The sequence below is a fragment of the Peromyscus eremicus genome, chromosome 7, assembly GCF_949786415.1.
Source record: "Peromyscus eremicus chromosome 7, PerEre_H2_v1, whole genome shotgun sequence".
Taxonomy (NCBI): domain Eukaryota; kingdom Metazoa; phylum Chordata; class Mammalia; order Rodentia; family Cricetidae; genus Peromyscus; species Peromyscus eremicus.
This window is the reverse complement of record NC_081422.1, coordinates 51,956,204-51,980,994: the sequence shown is the minus strand read 5'-3', so window position 1 is coordinate 51,980,994 and position 24,791 is coordinate 51,956,204. Positions and strand designations below refer to the sequence as shown.

Genomic DNA, 24,791 nt, shown 5'->3' with positions numbered 1-24,791 from the left:
CAACGGTGCAGAGGAACCTTGGATGACTGTCCAGGCAGCCAGCTATCTCTGTCATTTGTATAATTTTGGAAGTTGCTTGCTCTGTACTTCCTGTTTACTCAGGTAATATTTTATCCTTCTCAAGTCTCTGATGGGGTTGAAGACTAGATAGTTATAGTTTCACAGTTTTCCTTGTTACCAATTTAAAAAAAGGAACTCAGAAAAGAGATGTACAGTTTATAAAGGTTGAGACATAAAAGCTTAAGTTTAAGAAAATGTTTTAAGGTCTAAAAGAATATTTTTAACTGGTAATACAAGTTATGTTAGAAAATGATTAAGGTAATCGCTTTGGACTCACCAAGATAGGATAAATAATAAAGTACTTTTTCTATAAAGTTGCCAAATACAAAAGGACTTGTCGTGAATATAATTCTTACCTGATAATTGTTCTTATTGTATATAGTTTTATTGTATTAAAGTTAAAACCTGGTTAGGAATTTAGCTCAGTGGTAGAGCTTGCCTAGCAAGCGCAAGGCCCTGAGTTCAATCCTCAGCTAAAAAAAAATAAAATAAAATAAAAAATTAAAACCTTTCTTTTTTTTTCTGTAGACAAAAAGGGGAGATGTGGGATATTTGATCATACTGTGAACCCTGAATTTGCATTAATTAAGTAAAACCTTGGGTCAAGAGGTAGAGCCAGGGGCTGGAGAGATGGCTCAGAGGTTAAGAGCACTGACTGCTCTTCCAGAGGTCCTGAGTTCAATTCACAGCACCCACACGGTGGCTCACAACCATCTGCAATGAGATCTGGCACCCTCTTCTGTATACATAGGAAATAAACCTTTAAAAAAAAAAAAAAAACAGAGCCAGCAACTAGTTAACAGGAAGTAGTCATAGAGGGAGTCAGGAAAACGAATGGAGAACACTGGAAGTAGTAGGGAATGACTTGGAGTGTGGTGATCATTTTTGGTTTGGGATGGTTGAAAAAAGAGTCCTTCATGGTTGATCACTAGCTAAGAAGGAAGGTCAGCTGGGTGCTTCTTGGCCTCTTTGAGCTAGCAGGTTTTCACCCCAGCATCTGACTCCCAAGTCTTTATTGGTAAAACATAACAATAGAGACTTAGTTAAAACTACATTGGGCTGCAGTGGTAGAGGTGGTTCTGGCGGGACACAGAAGTCCTGCTGGGCCTTTGCCTAAGCCACAGTCAGTAGCTGAAACCAGTAGATTCAGGTGCAGCTGCTGTACCAATGGTAAAACAAGGATCTACCATGGCTTCCTACCCAAATCCACCCTTTTTTTTTTTTTTTTTTTTGGCGTGGCATTTCTTTTTATTAGAAAATCCGTTTGGTAAGTGCCCCTAATGCAGGCAGAGCCTGTTTATGCCTCACAGCTTCCATTTAATCTGCCCTCTTGAGAGGAGCTGCCAGGGGATGGAGGTGTCAAGAATCCAAAGGGCCCCTCCGAGACCCCCAAGAGTTCACATTGCCAGTAACACACCAACAGCACCTTGGTGGGACCCTCAAGCCACAAAGCTGTGGCTAAAGTCCTGTTTGTATGGCTTCAGGGAGGATAGGGAGACTCACACAAACTCCCAGGCCTGCCCTTTGCATTCTGGTTGAGTCCATGGACCAAGGGCCAAGAGAACACACTTGATACCCTATGGAGTCTGGAAAACACCTGGTTTCTTGGGAGAGAGGGCTGAGGAACGGCATTCAGTTCTTCTTGGGTTTGGGAGTATAGTATTTCCTCTTGCTTGAATATCACAGGAGCAGAGGGATGCCTATGGAGGGCAAGGTCATGACTCCAAAGGCTGCCCAGTCCAGAAAATGGGGGGAGAATCTCCTGTCAAACTCCCGCTGGGCGAGGATCCCTCCCTGTCCAGGTGCACTGGTGGAGCCCATCACAACAGGCCCATCCTCCTGGGCCAAATAGAAGTGAAGTTGAAGTAACCAGCTTTGAGAGGACGCAGGAGCACTGTGGGAGACAATGCTAGCACGGGCAATCTGGTCCCACTTGACATTGAGCATACCAGAGACGATGCCAAAGGCCTTCTGGAGGGAAGGAATCGTCAGATAATTTCACATCTAGAGCTGACATTGTAGATGTTATACTGCAGGACCGGGTCCCACCCTTCCATAGCGTATCTGTTCAGCAGTGATTTGGAGGCCCAAAGCCTGACTCCTGCTTGACTGACAGCTAACAGAGCCAACACCACAACGCCAGCAGCCTCATCGTGAGTACCCCAAACGCCTCTCTGAGCCACAGACCAGTCCACCATTTTTTGTAACACTTTGCTTGCCTTTGCTCTTCAGGCATGTTTCCACACTTAAATACAGCCTTGGGGCTGCCAGTAAAGTCCTTGCCTGGAATGCTTGAGGCTTTTATTTTGAGAGGGGTGCTGATCTCTTAACAACAAAAGGTAAAATGGGAAGCTGGACATGATGGCACACACCTACAAGCCCAGGACTTGGGAAGTGGAGGCCAGAGTTCAAGATAAGCCTGCCCTGTAAGTCCTTGTCTTTTAACAAGAATGATGGTCCTGCAGTAACAAAAATGAATTAGATGCTAGAAAGCAGGGTGAAAGTGCATGCAAGTCTGTGTGTGGCAGGAACAAGGCTGTGTCAAAACTTGACTTTTCTAGCCCCCAAGGGATGTGCTTGTGTCTGGCTGGAAATAAGCTCCAGATCCTTGTAGAAACTGCCAAATATTTGGCTGTTCCACAGCTAACACTGTCACAGAGTAGGTCAATATTGTGCAGCCTAGATCACCAGGGACAAACAAACAAGCAAAAAATGCTAGGAAGGAGGAAATAAAGAATTTGGGGCTAGAGTTTTTGAAAAAAAAAAAAAAAATCAAACCCAGAGGAGTCTGTTACTTTGGTGAATTCCACCCCTACACCATTTGTTGGACTTGTTCTCTTTTTAGGCAGTCTCGATATGTAGCCAAGACTGACTGACCTTGCACTCACAATCCTCCATCCTTGGTTTCCCAGGTACTGGAATTACAAGTTTGTACCACCGTTCCTGGCTGTTGGAATAGTTTCCTTTCAGAAACACATGACTTGGTTTTAATGTTCAGTTTTCATGTTGAAAAGAAGCTATGGTTGCTTCTTTTATACAAATGACATTGCTATAACTAATCTAACAGAAAACTGTGTTGATTTACATCTTTGTTCAGTTCTTAGAAAAATGTCTGTTACCACATTTGAACATGGGATTTGGAGTGACCTAAATTTGTGTTCCTGGGTCATGGTCACTATTTGGCTCCCAAACAAACTACCTTTACTTCCCTTTCATGTGAGAGCTCTGTTTCTTTTTTACATAATTAGCAATCTAAGAAAAGAAATTTACCTCCCTCTTCTCAAAGAAGCAGTAAAACTTAGGAGGAGACTCCAGGCAAGAAGTGCCACAAGACACAGGTTGCAAAGCCCTTCTGCCTCACCCAGGCTACTCGGACCCAAGTCACAGGGACTGTGCTGGCTCCCCTTAGCTCTTCCATTCAGCGACAGCTCTTCAATCCCTGTGGTGTGGAGGGTGTTACAACAGGCATTGCAGACCACAAGAAAGACACTTGGTCCCCAGTTCATTTTCTTTTCTTTGCTGGTGGGAATGGGGAGGGTCTTGACAGAGTCTTAGCTGTTAGGATCAAAGACTTCCATCCTGGCTTTTTAAGCCCTCTTGTCCTTTTTATACCAGCCAGTTGTGTTTTTAGTATTTCTCATGTGTTCACAAGGAAATGTACAGAATCTGCTTCCAAAAGGCAATACTTGCTCTAATTGAGATGTTTTTAGAGTCAGGTTTGGTGGCACAGGCCTGCCAATCCCAGCATTGGGGAGTTAGAGGCACGAGAATCAAGAGTTCAAGGTCATCTTCAGCTACACAGCAAGTTACATGCCAGCCTAATTAGATGTGACCCTGTCATTCATATGTCTATCTGCATACATGTATATTTCAGATGCTGGGACAAAACTAATCTTATATGCAGAAGCAGGTCCAGTTTTGGAACGCCAAGCACAGAACGGAATGATCTCATTTTTGCTATTAAACCAAACTTAGTCAATGTAAGGAAATAGCTGATCGAACAGTGCTTCTGCAGAACAGGAGGCCTTGAATCAAGGACAAGTCCCCTGGTGTACAACTGAACAGGTTTGAAGTGCTAGCTTATGAAACTTAGGGGAGAATGTCTAGGTGTAAGGCATTTTCCCAACATACCTGTCACACAAGTGACTGTAATGAAATATAAGCTCACTAGTCTTCTGTTCACATTGCAGTCCTGTGAGGCACTTTCCATCTTGAGAAAAAAAGCACAGCACAAGAATGATAACCATCCAGTTATATGGGTTCTGTAACAGATCCTGGAGAGGGGAATACAGCTCAGTTGTTGAATGTCACCCAACACATGAGGTTCTGAGTCCATTCCTAGTCCTGAGAATACACAAGACAATTTTGCTGGAGTAAGACCAGTACTCACAAGATCAGGCTAATCCATGAAATTCCAAGTCACCAGACTGAAACTGACCCAAGAAATCAAGATTAGAGAAATAACCAAATTCTCTAAACCAGTTTCATTGGTGTGATAGCAAAGTATTCTATGCCCCCCTCCCCCCACCAAGACAGGGTTTCTCTTTAACAGCCCTGGCTGTCCTGGAAGTTGCTTTGTAGACCAGGCTGGCCTTGAACTCACTGAGATCCACCTGCTTCTGCCTCCTGAGTGCTGGGATTAAAGGCATGTGCCACCACTGCCCAGCTTTATACCCCAATTCTTTCACAGAAAGAAAAATAACCTGAAGTTACTTGTATTAGCCAGTTTTGTTTCCTTTGTCTCTGTCCTAGGCTTGTATGGAAAGCAATTTAAATGCCCACTCCATTCTTTCGTTTGTTTCTAATGCCTTTGGCCACTGGGAACTGTGAAAACAAAGTTGCCTAATTTAGGTGGTGGAGGGGCTGAGGATGTACTTGAGCAGTAAAAGCACTTGCCTTGGAGGCAATCCCCTCAAAAGTTATAATTTTTGTCTGAGAAAGTGCTATTTGGCATTTGAGTTTGAACATAGGTCTGAATCTAAATCTGATTTCCCACTTTATTGCTAAATTCTGCTGCTTGCCATAATCTGGTAGGAAGATTTAAAAAGCTAGAACAAGATGGTTTAGCCAGTAAAGGCACTGGCCACTATGTCTGACAAACCTGAGTTTGATCCACACAGTGAAGAGAACTGAATCTTGCAAGTTGTCCCTGAACTCCACATAGACACAGATACAAGAGGAAAAACAAAACAAAAACAAAACTTTAAAAAAAGCTAAGTCTGGTGTGGTTACAACCCCCCCCAACCACCACCACCACACACACACACACACACACACACACACACACACACACACACACACACGGTTTCTCTATGTAGACCAGGCTGGCCTTGAACTTGCTCTGTAGACCAGGCTGGCCTTGAACTCAAGAGATCTACTTGTCTCTGCCTCCCAAGTCCTGGGATTAAAAGCATGCACCACCAAGCCCAGCTTGGCAAACACTTAATTCCAGCACTCAGGAGGCAGAGGCAAGCAGTTATCTGAGTTTGAGGACAGCCTGGTCTACAAAGTAAGTTCTGTACACAGCCAGGACCACACAGAAAAATTGTCTTGAAAAACAAAAAGCTAGGATAAAATGACATGTCACACACAGAGGCTCCATGTCCCTCGTGAGAGGGACATAACTAATACTTCACATAGCACAGAGGTTTTTTTGTAGCTGTGTCCTGCCTGGAACTCACTATAGAGACAACACTGACTTTGAACTCAGTGATTCATGTCTCTCTGCCTTTTGAGTGTGGGACTAAAGATGTGCCATCATGTCCAAAATAGCATAGCATTTTTTGTCAAAAATGTCTAGCTGGATTTTAATGAATGAACTGTCAGGCAGATTATGGGATATTCTACAATGGACTGGATTCTGCAAAAATATGAACGGTATTTTATGCTTTTTTTTGGGTGTGGTGGATACTAAGGATTGAACTGAAGTATGCTAGAAAAGTACTCTATCATATACTAAAAAACTTTTAAAAGAAAAATATTGTATTTGTGTGTGTGTGTGTACTGTGTGGACCAAACCCAGATCATCCATGCTTCACAGCAAGCATCCTTGCCCAGAGTCACCTTGCTGGCCTGAAAGCACATTTTTCAAAGCTGATTTTCAACCTATGGGTTGTGACCTGTGAAGACCATCAGAAAACTCAGATATTTAATTACAATTCATAACAGTAGCACATTTAGTTACAAAGTAGCAACAAAAGTAATTTTATGGTTGAGAGTCACCACAACATGAGGAATTGTACTGGGTTGGCAGAGTTAGGAAGGTTGAGAACCCTGCTCTGTAGTATAAGAGACACCCTTTTCCTTTCACACCAAGTCAACTTTCAGCGTAATTTATACTCCAAGGACCCACCATGGAAATCTCTCTGTGGCTTCAAACTTTAAATCCTTCTCATTAGTTTCACTCCTCAGAGCGTAAGACTCCTGCCCACACAGCACTTTCTCGACGTCACATCAAGCTCCTCTTTTGCCGACAGCACCATTATTTCCCTCCATGTTTTCCCAGAATCCACTCTTCCTCTAATCTACTGTAGCCGATGACTTCCGATGCTTTCCTTTTGTACTGCTGTCACCCTGACCCAACATCCTCACTGGTACTGGGCAGTCTCAGGCTCTCCGCTGCCTCCTTCCTTCCCCTCGCCCGCTTCTGTCTCCTGTCGGTGCTGGTACAGTTTGGTTCAGTAGGCACTCAATGTTGGCAGCGTTTGTAATGAAGACGGTTACAGCACTACCTTAGAAACAAGTATACTGTACACCCTGGTTGGCAGTGTGAACTTTGCTCCTTCCTTGGCTCCCTTCCATGGCCATGAGGAAACAGACCATTTTAATAATTCTGCATTCTTCTATTTTTAAGAGCCTGGATGGGTGTGGTGGTACACACCTGTGATTTTATTATTTGGGAAGTAGAGGCAGGAGTGTTTTCAACTTTGAGGGGAAAAAAAATAAGACAGTTAAGTAAAATTACCTTTAGGGTCTAGGATTAACGACACCCTATCCCAGTTCTCGAGGCTTTAACTAAATGTCACGTCCTTAAATGTCTTTTATTACCTCATAGTACCTGAACGTACATTCATAGAACTTTTACATTTGCTGTATTAGGGAGTTATTCTAATCTGTCTCTTGCCACATCCACAGGATCCTCGAAGGACAGGACATTAGTGTGAGTGCCTGGGAGGAGTCATGTAAATAATATCTGGAGGAAAGCACAGGGGATTGCCTGGATAGTTTCTGAAGGAGACTAAGAAAGCAATGATGGAGTGTGGCTGGGAGACTGGGGCTGTGGAAAGAGCTGGTTCTCACAGGAAGCAGTTTTGAGAAAAAGGGCCACTAGCTGTCCACCAAATAAATGCACTCACTGCTTTGGTTTATTTTACAATTCTGCTTCTTGAGGGGATGAGAGGTTTTCAGGTAAAGGATCAAGTTTTATCAAAGGTGATATTAAAACCTTCCAAAGTGGGTTTAGTGATTGAACACATGCATGGGTTTAATGTACATCTTAAAAAACAACAAAAAACGGGGCTGGAGAGATGGCTCAGAGGTTAAGAGCACTGCTTGCTCTTCAAAGGTCCTGAGTTCAATTCCCAGCAACCACATGGTGGCTCACAACCATCTGTAATGAGATCTGGTGCCCTCTTCTGGCCTGCAGGGATATGTGCAGACAGAACACTGTATACATAATAAATAAATAAATCTAAAAAAAAATTTAAAAAAAAAATTAAAAAAACAAAAAGCAAAAAACAAACTTGGTAAAACTGGTTTTACTAACAGCTGGCATGGCTTTAGAACACAAGGCATCTAAATTTCAACTTCTTACTACTGTTTCCCTGTTACAGTAATCTGACTGGCTATACCACTATCACCCAGACCTATAAGCAGAAAAACTTTCCAGTGTTATGGGGCCTCTGAAGTAAAACAGGTGCTTTCTTAGCTCTCAAGGGGAAAACCCATTTCTCTATCTAATTTTTATTCACAAGGCCTCCAAACCAACCACAGCAAACAAGTAGTGATGATGTCTGAGCTAACATGGAGCTGCTGGAGCAATCAGGTAAGGTACAGGCACTGAGAAGGGCCGGTTGCTACACATCACATCCTCCAGACTGCCTTGATGACTGTTTTTGAGATGGGCCTTTTCTATGGAGCCCTGGCTGGCCTCAAACTCAGAGATCCACCCGCCTCTGCCTGCTGAGTACTGGGATTAAATAGATGTGCCACCAGGCCCAGTTCATCCTCTGCTTGCTTCTCAATGTAAAAAATTGCACAATACCTAATTTCAGTTCAACTCATTTCCCTTTATTAAAGTCCAAGTTACTAGTACATAGTTTGATACTCAAAGGAAAATTTGTTCAAATAAAACATTTCCAGGCGACTGTAGCAACAGCAGTGAGTCCTTGGGAAGCCCATCTGCAGAGGGGGGGTGGGGGGGGGAGAAAGCAAAGAATTAGTAAAGTGCTAAGAGGAAGGTCTCTTATTTAAAATCACCTTTAGTACTACAGTCCCAGGAGTCCATCGCCACCACTCTGGAGCACTTTCTGCTTTTAATCCAGCCCTAGTCAATTTACAGGGATGAGCTTTATGGCCTCTCCATAATTTTACTACTGGTACTTAGCCTTCTTTTTTGATTAGAAAAGTGTTTAAAACCAGGTAATCCTAGCCCTCCGATCAATGTACACAACAGGATAGTAATTTGGGGGCTGATGGAGATGGCTCAGCAGGTAAAGGCACTTGCTGCTGAGCCTCACAACCTGAGATGAATCCCCAGGACCCACATGGTAGGATAAGACTGACTTCTGCCAACTGTCCTCCGAATCCCACAGTTGCTGTGACACAAGCGCCCCCCTCCCCCCAACATAAGAATAAATAAGCGTAGCAGGACCGTGCTGTCATCAAGCCAACACTTCCTCTGAACTGCCTCTTCTCCTGCCTTGGTCAGACTCGCTACTTACGGAGGGGAGTTTATACTTTGTCGAGGCCCAGTTCCTCCGGAGTGGAAATTCCCAGTTCATTTAAAGTTGGTCTAAGTTCCTGGATGACATAGGGGTAGATTTCCTTATGAGGTCCTGCTTTATCCTGTTGGCAACAAGAAGAGTCTATTAACAAATGAAACTAGAGAGCTTTTAATCACATTTGCAGGGCTGAGTTATACTCAGTTGGTAGAATGCCCACTAAGCATTCTACTGAAGCCTTCCAGTTTGGTCCTCAGAACTACAAAACCAGGTGTTAACTCCTGTAATCCTAGCCCTTCAGAATTAGAGGCAGGAGGATCAGAAGTTCAATGTGGGGATGACAGAAGAAACAGTAATTAAACATGCCCATCAGACATCAGAAAAATTAAATTAACACAAGGAAAGTTTTTAAATTTGCTTGCAATTTAAAGGCCTAACTGAATTAACTACCAGTGCTGAATGGATTGATAGCTTACAGAACCCTTAATTACCTTAGTCATTATAGATAAGGTATTGTCACTTTCCCCCCTTATAAACATTAACACCGCCCCTTTTCCCCCACTAAAACAAGGTTTCTTTGTATAGCCCTGGCTGTCCTGAAACTAGCTCTGCATACCAGGCTGGTCTTGAACTCACACAGCGCTGGAATTAAAGGCATGCACTACCACACCTGGCTCCTGAAACTTTCTTACAGAACATGTCCTTTCATGGATAATTGTCCTCAGAGGATACGATGTGCAGAGGTCAGACCAATGCTGATAGGTGATATGGCCCACCTACTTCTGGCACAACCTTAGTGTCATTATTTTACTGACCTTAACAACCTCCAAAATGCGAACAGCACTAGCAAAATCATTTAACCGTCTACATGCACGCAAAGCAGCATCAATGATTTTGGGCTCAGGAACCAGATCATAGCCAACAAGTGTGTTCATCCCTGTCAAGTTAAAAAAAGAGTAACATTAACCTGAAATATCCTTCTTAACACTAAAATTTAGTTATCTACTTTCCATGGTTTAGCTCTCTATATTCTTTTTGTTTGTTTTTTTTTCTTTTTTGTTTTCTGAGACAGGGTTTCTCTGTGTAGTTTTGGTGCCTGTCCTGGATCTCACTCCGTAGACCAGGCTGGCCTCGAACTCATAGAGATCTGCCTGGCTCTGCCTCCAGAGCGCAGGGATTAATGGTGTGCGCCACCACTGCCCGGCACACTCTATATTCTTACTGAATCATGAACATGTGACCTCATCTGTTTGGGCCACTGTTCTCTTATCTATAAAATGAGAATCTACCTGTAACAAACTAGTAAGAACACGGTGACTCTTCCACAATGAATTCTGTGAGTTCGAGGCCAGCCTGGTCTACACAGCAAGATCTAGGACAGGCTCCTAGAGAAACCCTGTCTTGAAAAACCAAAGATTAAAGAAAAAACCCTAGAGCTTTTTCTTCAATTTACAAGCTTAACTGTTAATAAATACAATATAGGGATTTTAAAATCACCCAAAAACTACTAGAATGCCTAAGGAGAGATAATAAGGCCCAAATCAGGACACTAAGACATTAACTCAAAAACATTCAACCAGAAAATGAGTGGGCACGATTATTTTTGTGTCTGAACAAACGACACATCATGAAAATTGAAGACTTGATGAGAATGCAGAACTGCTGGTTTTTCATAGTAAGATTTTCAAGATATTCAGTAAGAACTTCCCCAGCAAGCTGGCGGTGGTAGCCACACTTTTAATCCCAGCACTCGGGAGGCAGAGGCAGGCAGATCTCTATGAGTTCGAGGCCAGCCTGATCTATGGAGCAAGTTCCAGGACAGCCAGGACTGTTATACAGAGAAACTCTGTCTAGAAAAACAAAAACAAACAAACAAAAAAGAACTTCCCCAGCTGCAGCAAGATCGGGCCATTATATTTTAAAAGAGAAGTTAAGCCGGGCGGTGGTGGCGCACGCCTTTAATCCCAGCACTCATAGAGCCAGGCGGATCTCTGTGAGTTCGAGGCCAGCCTGGGCTACCAAGTGAGTTCCAGGAGGGGCGCAAAGCTACACAGAGAAACCTTGTCTCGAAAAACAAAAACAAAAACAAAAAACAAAAAAAAAAAAAGAGAAAGAGAGAGAGAAGTTAAAACACTTGGGTTTCTTGCTTTTGTTACTGTCAAATATCTGAACAAAAACCACAACCATGCCTGCAGCTACAGACTCTTGGTCTGAGATGACTTATATAGTTAGGACAGGTACAATTAATGGCTGGTAAACATAATGCTATTTGTTCCTGCTTTAAAGAAAGAAATCTACAACTCATAACTTAAAACTAACAAGAACCTCAAGCAGGGGGTGGGGATCAAAGGACTGCTCATGTAAATTATCTGAAGGCACAAAACTAGTAACTGCTCAGCGAGCCTGTATCTGTAGCAGTGGTTCCGACACTGCACAACATCTGAAGATGTTTCTGGTTTTCATAATGTGGTGTATTTATTAATGGGTAGAGGCCAAGGATGCTATTAAACGCCCTCCAGTGCAGAGAACAGACCCTCACAACAAAGAAGTTTCTGGCTCAAATGTCAATAGTTCATGTGTTCCCTTTTCCTCTTTCTTCCCAGTGCTGGGGACCAAACCCAGAACTATGAATGCTAGGCAAGGGCTCTATCACTGACTATTATACTCCAGCCCTGCTGTCTGGTTTAAAACTCACACTTTGTAGGAAACATTACAGAAGTTGTAGGCTTTCCTAACTACAAGCTGTGTGACAATCACCAGCTCACAGTTTGTTTCAAACTAGTTGCTTTCAATAAAGTAGTAGAAATTGTTCATATTTACACACCCAAACAGACAGATTATGTCCATGTTCCAATTACCTTTACGCAATTCCCAGGCATCGATGTCTGGCTTGTTGAAATATGTCACCCAGCGAGCATCAAACTCCTCATCTGTCTCATGAGATCCATGAGAATAGCAGCGAACAGACTGGACAGCTACAAAGGAGAAGAGCAATGATTTCAATAGTATAAGACTATAGGCCAAAATATATAAAGAATGTTTGGGGCTGGGTGGTGGCGGCACACGCCTTTAATCCCAGCACTGGAGGCAGAGCCAGGCGGATCTCTGTGAGTTCGGGGCCAGGCTGGTCTATAGAGCGAGATCCGAGACAGGCACCAAAACTACACAAAGAAATCCTGTCTCAAAAAAACCAAACCAAACCAAAACAAAAAGAATGAAAGAATGTTTGACATATATTGTCTAATGCATTAAGTTGTCTTGTTGCCTAGGCTGATTTCAAGGCTAGCTTGCACTACAGTGAATTCTAGGCACAGCCTGGGCTGCAGAGTCTCATAAAGCAAGAAAAACAAATATTTTAGGTTTTTCAAGACAGGGTTTCTTTGTATAGTTTTGGTGCCTGTCCTGGATCTCACTCTGTAGACCAGACTGACCTTGAACTCACAGAGATCTGCCTGGCTCTGCCTCCTAAGTGCTGAGATTAAAGGTGTGTATCACCACTGCCCAGCTTGAAAAAATTTTAAATACCAACCAAAGTAAAACAAATAGTATACACGTAGGTGTGATGGCATATTCCTATAATCTTAGGAAATTTAGGCAAGAGGATTGAGCTCAGTCTGGACTACATAGTAAAGACCCTGTCTTAGGCCAGTGAGATAGCTCAGTGTATCAAAGCAATTGCCACCCAAACCTAAAGACCTGAGTGATCCCTAAAACCCACATAAAGACAGAAAGGTAAGAACCAATGAAGTTGTCCTCTGACCTCCATGTGCATATTGTGGCAAGCACACATCTGCAGCCACACACTCAACAGTAAGTTTTAATTATGTGTATGTGTGAATGTCTGTGAGTGGGTAGATCCACATAAATGCAGGTTACCCTGGGAAGCCAGAAGTATTGGATGTCATGGAGCTGGAGTTACAGGCCATTGTGAGCCTTCTGACAGGAGTGCTGGAAACTGAATTCAGGTAGTGCTCTGGAAAAGCAGTAAGTGCTCTTAACTAATGAGTCATCTTTCAGCTCTTACAGTGCATTATAGCCTTAATATAACTGATAGAAAAGGAGAAAAACGACAAATTGTATAACCATTTTAAGAGAAGGACTGTAAGATCAAATGAAAGGATTCTCTCTTGAATAGCCTTGAGCAAAATACCTGCCATTAGTCACACAAGATCACAGCCCAAGCCCCAATTTCCAGAGACTAATTTTCTGCACAACTCTGGTCCCAAACAAACTGGAACACGTGTATGAATGGGCAGAAAGTAGATGTGTTTTAACACTTTTTGGCAAGGAAAAAAGTCCCTAGACCTAAATGTAGCTCATTCTAAACATCTGATCAAAACTACACATATATTCAGTATCTCAGAAGAAAGCACAGACTGCAGTAACCTTCCATCTCATGGTTACCTAGAAGTTCTAAGCTACCTTTTTCAAAAACTAAAGTTATCTTTACTTAAAGTGAGTATAAAATGGTATAACTACTTTCAAAGATTGCTTAGTGGTTTCTTATCAAGTTAAAACACAGCTACAGAGCCGGGCGGTGGTGGCGCACGCCTTTAATCCCAGCACTCGGGAGGCAGAGGCAGGCGGATCTCTGTGAGTTCAAGGCCAGCCTGGGCTACCAAGTGAGTCCCAGGAAAGGCACAAAGCCACACAGAGAAACCCTGTCTCAAAAAAACCAAAAAACACAGCTACAGGGCTGGAGAGATGGCTCAGGGGTTAAGAGTACTGACTGCCGTTGTAATAAACTTTTGTAAAAACAAAACAAAACAAAAAAACACAAAGGGTACTGACTGTTCTTCCAGAGGACCCGGGTTCAATTCCTAGCACCCACATGGCAGCTAACAACTGTCTGTAACTCCAGATCTGACACCCTCACACAGATATACATACAGGCAAGGCACCAATGCATATAAAATAAAAATAAATTATAAAAAAAACATAGCTACAATAAAAACCTAGTAATTTTCCGCTTAAATATTTACTCAAGAAAAATCAAAGTATATGTATATCCTCCTAGAGTTAAGTTTTTTGTTTGATTTCCCTAATCCCCAGTGGTTGGATCTCAGGGCCTTACCTGACCAGCTCTTTAACCTTCAACCTAGGAAAGTATTTCATGATAGCCAATTTCTTTTGGTTACTTCTGTTAGTTTTTTGGCTGCGTTGTGTTCTTACCCAGCAAGGAAATGCCACGAAACACGACAGAATCCGCTAACAAAGAGTTTTATTAAAGGTAAAGGGACAGAGAGTGAACAGGCCTGCGGGAAACACGTGTGTGGAGAAGAAGAAACCAGGAGCATGGCGCCTGATTTTTAAAGGCTGGGCGTGGACAGATCAGCGTCACTACTACACGCAAGCGCGTAGATCACATGGCCACGTTGCACGCTTACGTGGCCAGTGAAACGTCACGCATCTCGGTCCCGCGAGATGCCCTGACCCAGAAATGGCTATCCTGACCTGGGCCTGGCTAGGCGGAAGTGTCCGCCAGGCATATGCGAACACGCCTGACCGTGGGGGCGTGTTGTAAATCTTTCATTCCTGACTCTTTCTTTTTTTAAAAAAGAAAAAAAATTGTGGTTGACTGGGTATGGGGGCGACGTTTCTCTCAAAGACTGCTTCCAGCTGAATAGTGGGCGTTGGTTGGCTCTTGGGGGCAGGGGGATGAGAGAGTATCTTGTGAAGTCCTGGAATGATGGTGGGCAGGTCCTGGAATGAAGTTCTGCCGCTGTCCATCCGTGCTGTGGCTGAGAACCTTCCGTGCTGTGGCTAGGAACCTTCTGTTTGACAAGATACTGTTGACATAGAAAAGGCGCCTGGATATTGATGGTCCTTTTTTGCCTCCGGCTCTGTGTGGCCCTGGTTGGGAAATGAAGGGGTGATACCTTATTCCTCTGGAATTGGTGACAAGGCAGTGGATCCTGGTGTCCTCTGGAGCTTGAGAGTGAGAGGGGATACTGAGCTTGGGTGATATACCTGGCAGGATCTTGTAGCTGGATAATAACAGGCTGATGGTGCCTAGCAATAGAAGGGTTCTGGGTATCCCAGACTTTTGGGTCTACCTGAGAAGCTGGTAGGGGAAAAGAATTGTTAGAGTCAGAAGAGTGAGTAGCTAGGAGAGGTCTACCTGAGAATCTGGTAGGGGAAAAGAATTTTAGAGTCAGAAGAGTGAGTAGCTAGAAGTAAAGGAGCTGCTGGCGCGTCTGGGATGAGGCGAATGTGTGGAGCGAAAGAAATGGACGCTCCTACCTTAGCTAGAAGACCCCTCCCCATTAAAGGTACAGGGCAGCTTGGCACCACTAAGAATGTGTGTGTGAGAGGGATGCCCCTGAAAATGCAATTAAGTGGTGGTGTCTGGTGAGGTAGATAAGGCTGTCCCCCAACCCCGACAATAGGGAGACGAGCAGGAGAAGTGGGCCCCCAAAACTCTCTCAGGACACAGTTTTGACAAGGCTTTGTCGGTGCCCTTCGTGGGCCGGCGGTACAAGCCCGGGCCCAATGGCCTTTTCTCCCACACTTGAAACAGGGACCAGACGGCTTTCGGGGAGCCGGTCGGGCAGTGCTTGCCAGCATCTGGCAGCTCCTTCTATGGGCTTTTTCATCTCTACCATGGTACACTTTAAATGCTATTGCCAGCATATCTGCCTGTGGAGTTAGAGGGCCGTTCTCCAAACGTTTAAGTTTATCCCTAATATCAGGGAAGCTCTGTGAGACAAAGTGGGTCATTAGCAGCTGCCTGCCCTCCGGGCTCTCTGGGTCTAAGCTAGTGAACTGAAGTAGAGCCTTGGTGAGCCGCTCTAGGAAATGAGACGGATTTTCGTCCTTATCTTGAATAACCATTTTTAGTTTTTCATAGTTTACTGGTTTTAGGGCAGCCTTACGGAGACCTGTCAGGAGACAGGTAATAAACCTATCTCTGGCTAGACAGCCACCCTGGGTATTATAATCCCAGTGTGGCTCCCGGTCAGGAACCGCCTCAGCTCCTGGAGGGTGTGAAAGGTTAGTTTGATGGATTTCGTCTGCATGAATCCTAGCCTGCTCCCAAACCCGCCTGCGCTCCTCAGGAAGTAAGTTATTAGAAAGTATCATGAATATATCATGAAAGGTGAGACTATAAGATTGAGTTATATATTGAAATTGTTTAATAAATGCAGCAGAATTAGAAGTATAAGAACCCAGCTTACTTTCTATCTGAGAGAGTTCTGCTAGAGAGAATGGAACATGAACTTTAACCAGTCCATCCACACCAGCCACCTCTCGCAAAGGGAGAACAGTGGAAGGTTTTGGATGGCTGGAATCCGGCAATTTAGCAGCCCGAGAGCAGGTAGTAGGAGGAGTGAAGTTTGGAGCTAGGGCAGGGCCTTTGGAACTGGCCGCTGCCGAGGAAGGAAAAGCTTTAGAAGAAGAATCCGGAAGAGGAGCGGTAGGAACAGTCGTTCTAGGAGCCGGAGCTGGAGGCCGAATAGGTGGAGGTTCGTTAGCAGGATCTAGAGTCAGAGATTCCGGAGTTAGAGAATCCTCCGGTTCAGGCATAGCTAAGAGCATATGAGCAGGAGAGAAGGAATCCAGAAGAGACGGTTTAGCACTGAGAAAGAAAAACGCAATTATGTAGGGAAACTCTTTCCATCTGCCTGAGCGCTGACAGTAATTAGATAACTCCCGTAAAATATCGGGATCTAAAGAGCCGCTCGGCGGCCATTTTTTGTTGTTTTCTAAAGCATATTTTGGCCATTTTTTAGAACATAGATGAATTAGCTTAGGAATCTTTATGTGAGGCATTAAACTGAGAGGTTTTAAAGCTTCAACAAGACAGCCTAACGGAGAGGAAGGAGTAACAGGGTTGGAAGCCTTGTTTCCCATGTCTGCAGCAGAGAGGCAGAAAAAAATAAAAAAGAAAAAAAAACAAACGTGATCCGGAGCCAAGGCCCCAGGCGTCCCCAAGGCCAAGGACGGATACCGGGCACAAGCCGCTCCTTGGCTCGTCAGCCACAGAAGCGGGGACCCCTGCCACGTGAGGAAAGGATTCCCCGGGAATCCAGACAGCGTCTGCCGCTTCGTCAAGTCGGATGAACGCGTCGGCCCCACGTGGCCCCCAGGATGCACCCAATGGCGGTGGTCCCAACGCGAGATATATCTCAGGCTGCAGACGTGGGAGAGGGCTAGAAATCTCAGGCCTGTGATAGGGGCCGACCGTAGCCAATGAAGACCGTGGCCGGGGGTTCCCCCGGTCTCAAGAATAATTGTGAGGCGCCGGACGATCAACGGTCGTTCTCACAAATTCAGGAAACCGTTTACGCTGGCCAAAAAATGGGGGGACTCACCAATCGGAGAAAGCGGTGTTGCATGGAATTTTTGCGGTCAGGCGAAATGGAGAGCGGTCTGTCGCGTACGGAGCAGAGTGTTGCAGTCCCCGGTTTACGGGTTTCCAGTCGCAGGGCTCCTGGAAGCGCCCATCCGAGTCACGGCACCAAAATGTTAGTTTTTTGGCTGCGTTATGTTCTTACCCAGCAAGGAAATGCCACGAAACACGACAGAATCCGCTAACAAAGAGTTTTATTAAAGGTAAAGGGACAGAGAGTGAACAGGCCTGCGGGAAACACGTGTGTGGAGAAGAAGAAACCAGGAGCATGGCGCCTGATTTTTAAAGGCTGGGCGTGGACAGATCAGCGTCACTACTACACGCAAGCGCGTAGATCACATGGCCACGTTGCACGCTTACGTGGCCAGTGAAACGTCACGCATCTCGGTCCCGCGAGATGCCCTGACCCAGAAATGGCTATCCTGACCTGGGCCTGGCTAGGCGGAAGTGTCCGCCAGGCATATGCGAACACGCCTGACCGTGGGGGCGTGTTGTAAATCTTTCAACTTCTAGGTGTGATTTGAGTGCTAGCTTTGTTTTCTAACTATAAAAACTGATAACCAGCAACTGTAAATTCAAGCCAGGGTGACCATGCCCTTCAAGGTTTTGATTACCCCTTCTTAGAATCCAAACTCCAAACTATTACATGAAGGGGGAAAAGAAGCTGGGTATGTGACTCATGTCTGTAATACTACCACTTTGGAAGTTGAGGCCAGCCTGAACTACAGAGTAAAACCCAATCTCAGAAAACAAAACAAACCCTTATAAAACAATCATTAGGGCCAAGCATGGTGGCACTCTAATCCCAGCACTAAGGAGGCGGGGGCAAGGTAGATCTCCATGAGTTCCAGACCCACCAAGGTTATAAAAAAGACCTTGTCTCAAAAACAATAGCTGGGTAGTGGTGGTGCACACCTTTAATCCCAGCACTCGGGAGGCAGAGTCAGGAGGATCTCTGTGAGTGCGAGGCAGCCAGGTCTACACAGTGAGATCCAGGACAGGCACCAAAACAACACAGAGAAACCCTGTGTGTGGGGTGGGGAGGTGAGAGTGGGACGACAACGAGGGACCCAACAATAAAACAAAAACCAAACACTGGGTGTGCGCACATCTGTTTTCCAACAGCAAAACCAGACTATCCTATGTCCCACAAAGTTTAAATTATATTTCTAAACTCAGTAATGGGTAGAACCTATTCTATTAGCTAAGGACTTGTCCCTAGACACTCCTCCCACAAGTAAGGCAATGTTTTATTATTTATTTATTTGTTTGTTTTTTTTTCCAGACAGGGTTTCTCTGTGTTGTTTTGGTGCCTGTCCTGGATCTCACTGTGTAGACCAGGCTGGCCTCGAACTCACAGAGATCCGCCTAGCTCTGCCTCCTGAGTGCTGGGATTAAAGGTATGTGCCACCACTGCCCAGCAATGTTTTATTTATATATATTGACACACAGGTTTTATTTTTCTCTTGAGACAGCATCTCTCTATGTATTGAAGGCTGGCCTGAATGTTCTATCCTCCTGCCTCAGCCTCTCAAAAGCTGGAATTAGATCAGGTACAACTCTTTCTCCCTCACATACCTAATAGTTTTTTTTTTTTTTTTTTTAAGAGAAATTATACAGGCACCTCTCCCCCCAGTACCCCACTTAAACACATTTTCTTTGCCTCAGTGGGTTCTGTGTGATGTGAGCACACGCACATATGTATTTTGAGACAGGGTCTTATGTAGCCTAAACTGGCTTGAAACTTGCTATGTTGACAAGAATAACCCTGAACTTTTGCTTTTCCTGCCTCCACCTCCCAGATTACAGGCATGTACTCCATGCTGGCTGATAATAAAAATTTCTGGTAATTATTCAGTGCTTTGATACAACCTAAAGGCATCAGAAGAGAAAAAGAGAAGCCTGAAAATGTAAATGTTTCAAAAAAAAAAAAATCTACTACTGGGCCAGGCTATAACTCAGCTAGTTAAACGCTTACCTAGAATGCAGAAAGCCCCGAGTTCAATCTCCAACACCGAGCAGGTGGGGCGTAGTAACTCAAACCTATAACCCGGCACCTGAGAAGCAGAAGCTGATCAGAAATGTACTGTCATCTTCTGCTCCACAGTGAGGCCAGCTCAGGCTACAGGAGTCTCCTCCCACCCAGCCACCCCAAAAGATATTTCGAACACTGCTGTTGGCATTCAGTTATACAAGTTTAGAAAAAGCCAACACTATATATTTAGAAAAATAAAATAAAGAGCTCATTAATCCTTTGTGTTCTAATTTGGCTACATCAGATGGTTTTCTGCTTAAAAATTAATCAGGCCAGAAGGCCCCAAGAATAGTTCCTTTTGGTAGTGGTAATTCTTAGAATGAGGGACAGAAGCAAATGATATGCAGGGTGTATTAACAAGTTCAACAGCAGGATTATTGAGTGCAAAGCTTAAGACCTCAAGGGCCTAAGGTTAAACACCTGCAAGCAATACAAAGTGCTACGAAAGTCCAGCCGTTTATCAAGAGAAAAAAACAACTTCACCCTTCCAGGTCTGTCAAGCTTTTGGGTAAGAATGTAGGAGCCAGGATATCAGAATTTCAAGGGCTGACTAGTTTTATTTAAAGCATTGATTTTGGAGGTTGGGGCGGGAGTATCAGGAGTTTAAGGTTATCCTTAGATTCAAGGCCAGCCTGGGCTACAAGAGACCCTGCCCCTAAATAAATAAATAAATAAATAAATAAATAAATAAATAATCAGGGGCTAGCAAGATTGCCCAGTAGAGTTGAACTGTAGTTCCACCCTCAGAAGGTAGAGGACCCTGGAACAAACTGACTAGGGAGATTAATCCTATCAGCAAGTTCAAGGACGGTGGAAGAGCTATAGAGCAGCGGTTCTCAACCTGGAGAATGAATATCAGATATCCTGCATATCAGGTATTTACAACAATTCGTAACTAGCAACATTATAGTTATGAAGTAGAAACTAAATAATTTAATGGCTGGGGTCACCACAACATGAGGAACTGTATTAAAGGGTCACAGCATTAAGAAGGTTGAGAACCACTGCTCTAGAGGATGTATCCCAACATCAACCGGGGCCCCCACATACCCTCCTTCATTTTATTTTACCGAGACAGGGTCCCAGCTGTGTATCTTAGACTGGTCTGTAACTCTTAGTGATCCTCTTGCCTCAGCCTCCCTAGCTGTAAGCCACCATGGCCCGGTTTTTCTTCTTCTTCTTCTTCTTTTTTTTTTTTTTTGGAGACAAGGTTTCTCTGTGTAGCCCTGGCTGTTCTGGAACTCACTCTGTAGACCAGGCCTCAAACTCAGAGATTTGGCTGCCTCTGCCTCCTGAGTGCTGGGACTAAGGGAGTATGTGCCACCATACCCGATTTGCCAAGCTTCTTATTGACTTTCAGTTACAAAAAACCTATGATCTCACACCAATAACAAATCTCAACCTAAAAATGAAGTGAATCACAACAAACCAAATATGCTTTGCACATTTCTGCCAACCATGAACCAAATATAGGACAAGTGGACTATACTTCATGGCCTAGGTATGTAATAGGCTCTAAGATGTCTGCTGACAAAACCCATTAATGTGTAGGAGGTATTTACCAGATCCCATTTTATTATTTAGCAAGGCATGACCATATCAAGCCTTTGTGCCAGACAAGGTGTCAAGGGTTGCATTATCTAATTTAAACCTCACAGATACCAAAACATTATCTTCTTTCTCTCTTTTCTTTCTTCTCTCTGTTTTTTTTTTTTTTTTCAAGACAGGGTTGCTCTGTAGACCAGGCTGGCCTTGAACTCAGAAATGCCTCTACCTCCCCAGTGCTGGGATTAAAGGCATTCACCACCCAAAACATCTCAACTACAGAAAGGCAACTAAGCTTAAGATCAGTTAGTATGTACAAGGTCACACAGCTAAAAAGGACTGCAAACCATGTGCAACCAACACTGCCCCTTATGGCAGTATTTAGTTACAACCATCTAAAATGAAGCCTTTGGTTTCTGAATAGAAAACCAATGGAAAACCTCAGAGATAAACCTAGAGAACTTTAGTCTACAGTTTTCTTAAATAACAATAAACCTTTAACACTTTCCAAACCTTCTTTTAAAAAAGTAGAAAATTTCCCTGTCTTACAACAATCTCCTGAAGTTCAATGCCCTCTCCTCCAAAAAAAAAGAGAGGGAAGAAAAACCAGAAATTTTCCTTTAAAAAAGTCTCCCAGCTAAGCATGGTGCTGGGCCTACAATCCCAGGATCCAGAAGGCAGTGGCAGAGGGGCTGCTCCAAGTCTGAGATCAGACTGATCCACACAGTAAACTCTAGGTAGGACAGGTCTCTATGCGATGACCCCCAACTCAACAGCCGAAAACAAAAAAGAAATTTTCCACGATATTTTTGTATATGAAAAAATTACACAGCATTTGTTGCCTTAGCAAATAAAGAAAACACACACACACACACACACACAAAAAAAAAAACCACACCAGGACAGTCCAAACTTAACTAAAAAGAGGAAACAGCCCCACCACTAAAAAAGTCAGTTTCTCAAAGCAGGTGTCAGCTTCTTCTGTAGACACGATCATCTCCTTGGCCTCTTTTTATTTTTTATGTATGTTTTGCCTGCGTGTTACGTGCACCTCCTAGGGTGCCTGAGGAAGTCAGAAGAGGGTGTCAGATCCTCTAGATGTGGGTGCTGGGAATAGAACCTAGGTCCTCTGAAAGAACAAGTGAGCCCCATACCTCTGGGTCTTTTAAAAACCGAACCCCTTACACTTGGTTCTTATGTTGCTAATACATTATAAGAGAAAAATTAAATGAAGCAAAAAATATTCTTTAGGTTTAAATAACCAAGGAAACGCAATTTTGGAGTGTCTGAGTTACTTTTGTGTGTGTGAGACAGGGTCTCACATGTAGCCACCGCTGGACTGGAATACACAAGAGATCCACCTGCTGCTGCTTTCCTCTGAGAGCTGGGACAGCATCCCTGGCTGAATTACTTTTTTATCAACACACAAGAATTAAATTTCAGCCGGGCGGTGGTGGCGCACGCCTTTAATCCCAGCACTCGGGAGGCAGAGCCAGGCGGATCTCTGAGTTCGAGGCCAGCCTGGACTACCAAGTGAGTTCCAGGAAAGGCGCAAAGCTACACAGAGAAACCCTGTCTCGAAAAACCCAAAAAAAAAAAAAAAAAAAAGAATTAAATTTCACAATGTCGTATACGCTACCACCACAGGCCAGGATCCAAGCACAACTACTGTAATTAAAAGCACAATGCTTTGCTTGAGTTAGGTGTGGTGGCTCCCACGGATGATACCCGCACTTGAGAAGCAGGGGCCCTGTCTCAAAAATAAAATATGAGTATTTCTTTGAGTTTGAGGCTGGCCTGGTTTACAGAGAGTTCCAGGAGAGCTAGGGCTACATAGTGAGACATACCAAAACCAAACAAAACCCCAAATAAGACGTACAGTGCTAGTGGAGGCGGCTGAAAATGCACTAAGTGGCGAGCAATTATCTAGCATGCTGGAGACTTGGGTCCCTCCCCGGCACTGGGGGTGGGCAGTGATGGACACAAAATCTCCAGATCATATAGAAGGCGGAACAAGCAACAAAAGTCAACACTTCACAGCCAGCATTCAGGCTTCTAATTTTAAATGGGAGGAGGGGGAATCCAGGAAGCTTTCCCATGTTTGTACACCCAGTGTTCCTGGGTATTTGGTACCCAATTTTGCAAACGTTAACATTCTTACGGTTAATACCTACCAACACTCAGGCTCTCCTGCAAACCGTAAGAAACCACCACACACGTTTATCTGTTTTAAACGTGGAATTAGAAAGTGGCTCAACAGTCCTGAAACGTGACCGTACCGAGTTATGAAGGTGACACACACAAAAAAAACGCCAGCAGAGAATTGCCCGATTAAGACTAAAAGTGTATTGTGTCCCACTGGGAAATCAAATAGTGTTCTAGGAAACGCAGGGGCGGGCGGCGTGCCCGGAGGCTCAATGTCACCTTCGCCAAGACGCCGTAGGCCGGCGGGGCCACTCCCGGTCAGGTGGTTGCGGGGTCAGCGCCGGGAACGGTCACGGCCCAGAGACTGAAAGGGAGCGCTGAGTCCTGTCCTCAGCGACCCGGGCAGGTCCACACCAGACGGGTCGTGGATCCGGCACCAGGAAGTGGCAGGAGGGAGGCCTGGGGGGCGCTCCCTTGAGTCTCCCATGCAAGTCCAGGCGGCAGCAGACGGACTGCGGTCACCGGGCTCGGCTGCCGGCTCGCAGGGCAAAAGGCTAGGCCGCCAGGGAGCCTACCCTCGAGTGGCGGCGGGAGCCCAGGTCACAGCAAGGACACGCGGGCGCGGGCTGTGGAGGGCGCAGGCCTTACCGGCGGCGGGACTGGGGGCCGAGACGGGGTGCAGAAAGCCTCGGGCGGCCACGGCTGCGGTACAGCGACGAAGGGCAGCGGCGAGCATGACGGCGACCGCAGCGCACTGGCTGGGGCTGAAGAGGAGCCGGTGTGAGCTCGCGGGCGGCTCGGCAGTCCGTGGGGGCCGGACTCACGCACCGACGCACGCTGGGCGGAGCAGAAGGCCCGCCCACTGCGGAGCTCGCGCCTGCGGAAGCGGGTGGGGGGTACCATGAGGTTAGCGGCCGCTACGGCGGCGCGTGGAGGACAAACCACACCGGCACCTTGAGCATGCCGGCGCCTTGCGGATGTTCTTCCGATGACCTGGGTGGTATAGTGAGCATCTTGGCGTGGGAGGAAAGGCAGGGCGAGCAATGGACAGTGTGGATTTTGAATCGACTACGGAGGAGATACCAAATGCTATGATCCCAACACTCTACAGGCTAAGGATTAGAGTTTCAGACCCTCTTTTGCAGCCTGTGTCTCAAAAGAAAATTCTTTTCCGACCTGGGCGTGGCTATTCAGGCCAATAATCGCAGCCCTTTGGAGGTTGGGGCAAAAGGACCGGGCATTCAAGGACAGCCTGAGTCACAGGATCCCGGTTTTTTTGTTTGTTTTTGTTTTTTAAACTAAAAAATGCCCAATTATTTCATTTTACAGATAAGGAAACAGACTCAAAAATTAGGTTGTTTAGGGTCTAGAGAGATGGTTCAGTGGATAAGATGTAAACATGAGGACCAGAATTCAGATCCCGGAAAAGCTCAGCATCCACATAAAAGCCAGTCTGTAATCCCAGTGCAGGGGTGCTGAGGCAGGTGGATCCTGGAGGTTCACTAACCAGCCAATCTAGTCCAAACAGCAAGCTCCAAGTTTAGTGAGATACCTCTTGGGAAATAAAGTGGAAATTGATAGCAGAAGATACCTGACATCAACCTCTGGTATCCGCTTCTATGTGTGCGCACACAGCACACCCATCCCCCCCCCACACACACACACAATTGTATGCTGCCAATCGGATTCCTTATCACATCCTCAGCTCTGA

The 24,791-nt window shown here is 44.9% G+C and overlaps 1 protein-coding gene and 1 pseudogene across 1 annotated transcript; both read right to left on the bottom strand.

The window, feature by feature from the left end:
• Positions 1–1,608: 1,608 nt before the first annotated feature.
• On the bottom strand, positions 1,609–2,258 carry LOC131915622 (translocon-associated protein subunit beta-like; annotated as a pseudogene).
• Positions 2,259–8,327: 6,069 nt separating this feature from the next.
• Positions 8,328–23,919, bottom strand: LOC131915056 (cytochrome c oxidase subunit 5A, mitochondrial). The gene is made up of 5 exons (XM_059267977.1): positions 23,729–23,919; positions 11,861–11,977; positions 9,818–9,939; positions 9,003–9,126; positions 8,328–8,460 (listed from the first exon to the last, which is right to left on the bottom strand). Exons 1-4 carry the CDS (start codon positions 23,814–23,816, stop codon positions 9,013–9,015), a joined length of 441 nt encoding a protein of 146 aa, XP_059123960.1. The 5' UTR covers positions 23,817–23,919; the 3' UTR covers positions 8,328–8,460; positions 9,003–9,012.
• Positions 23,920–24,791: the final 872 nt, after the last annotated feature.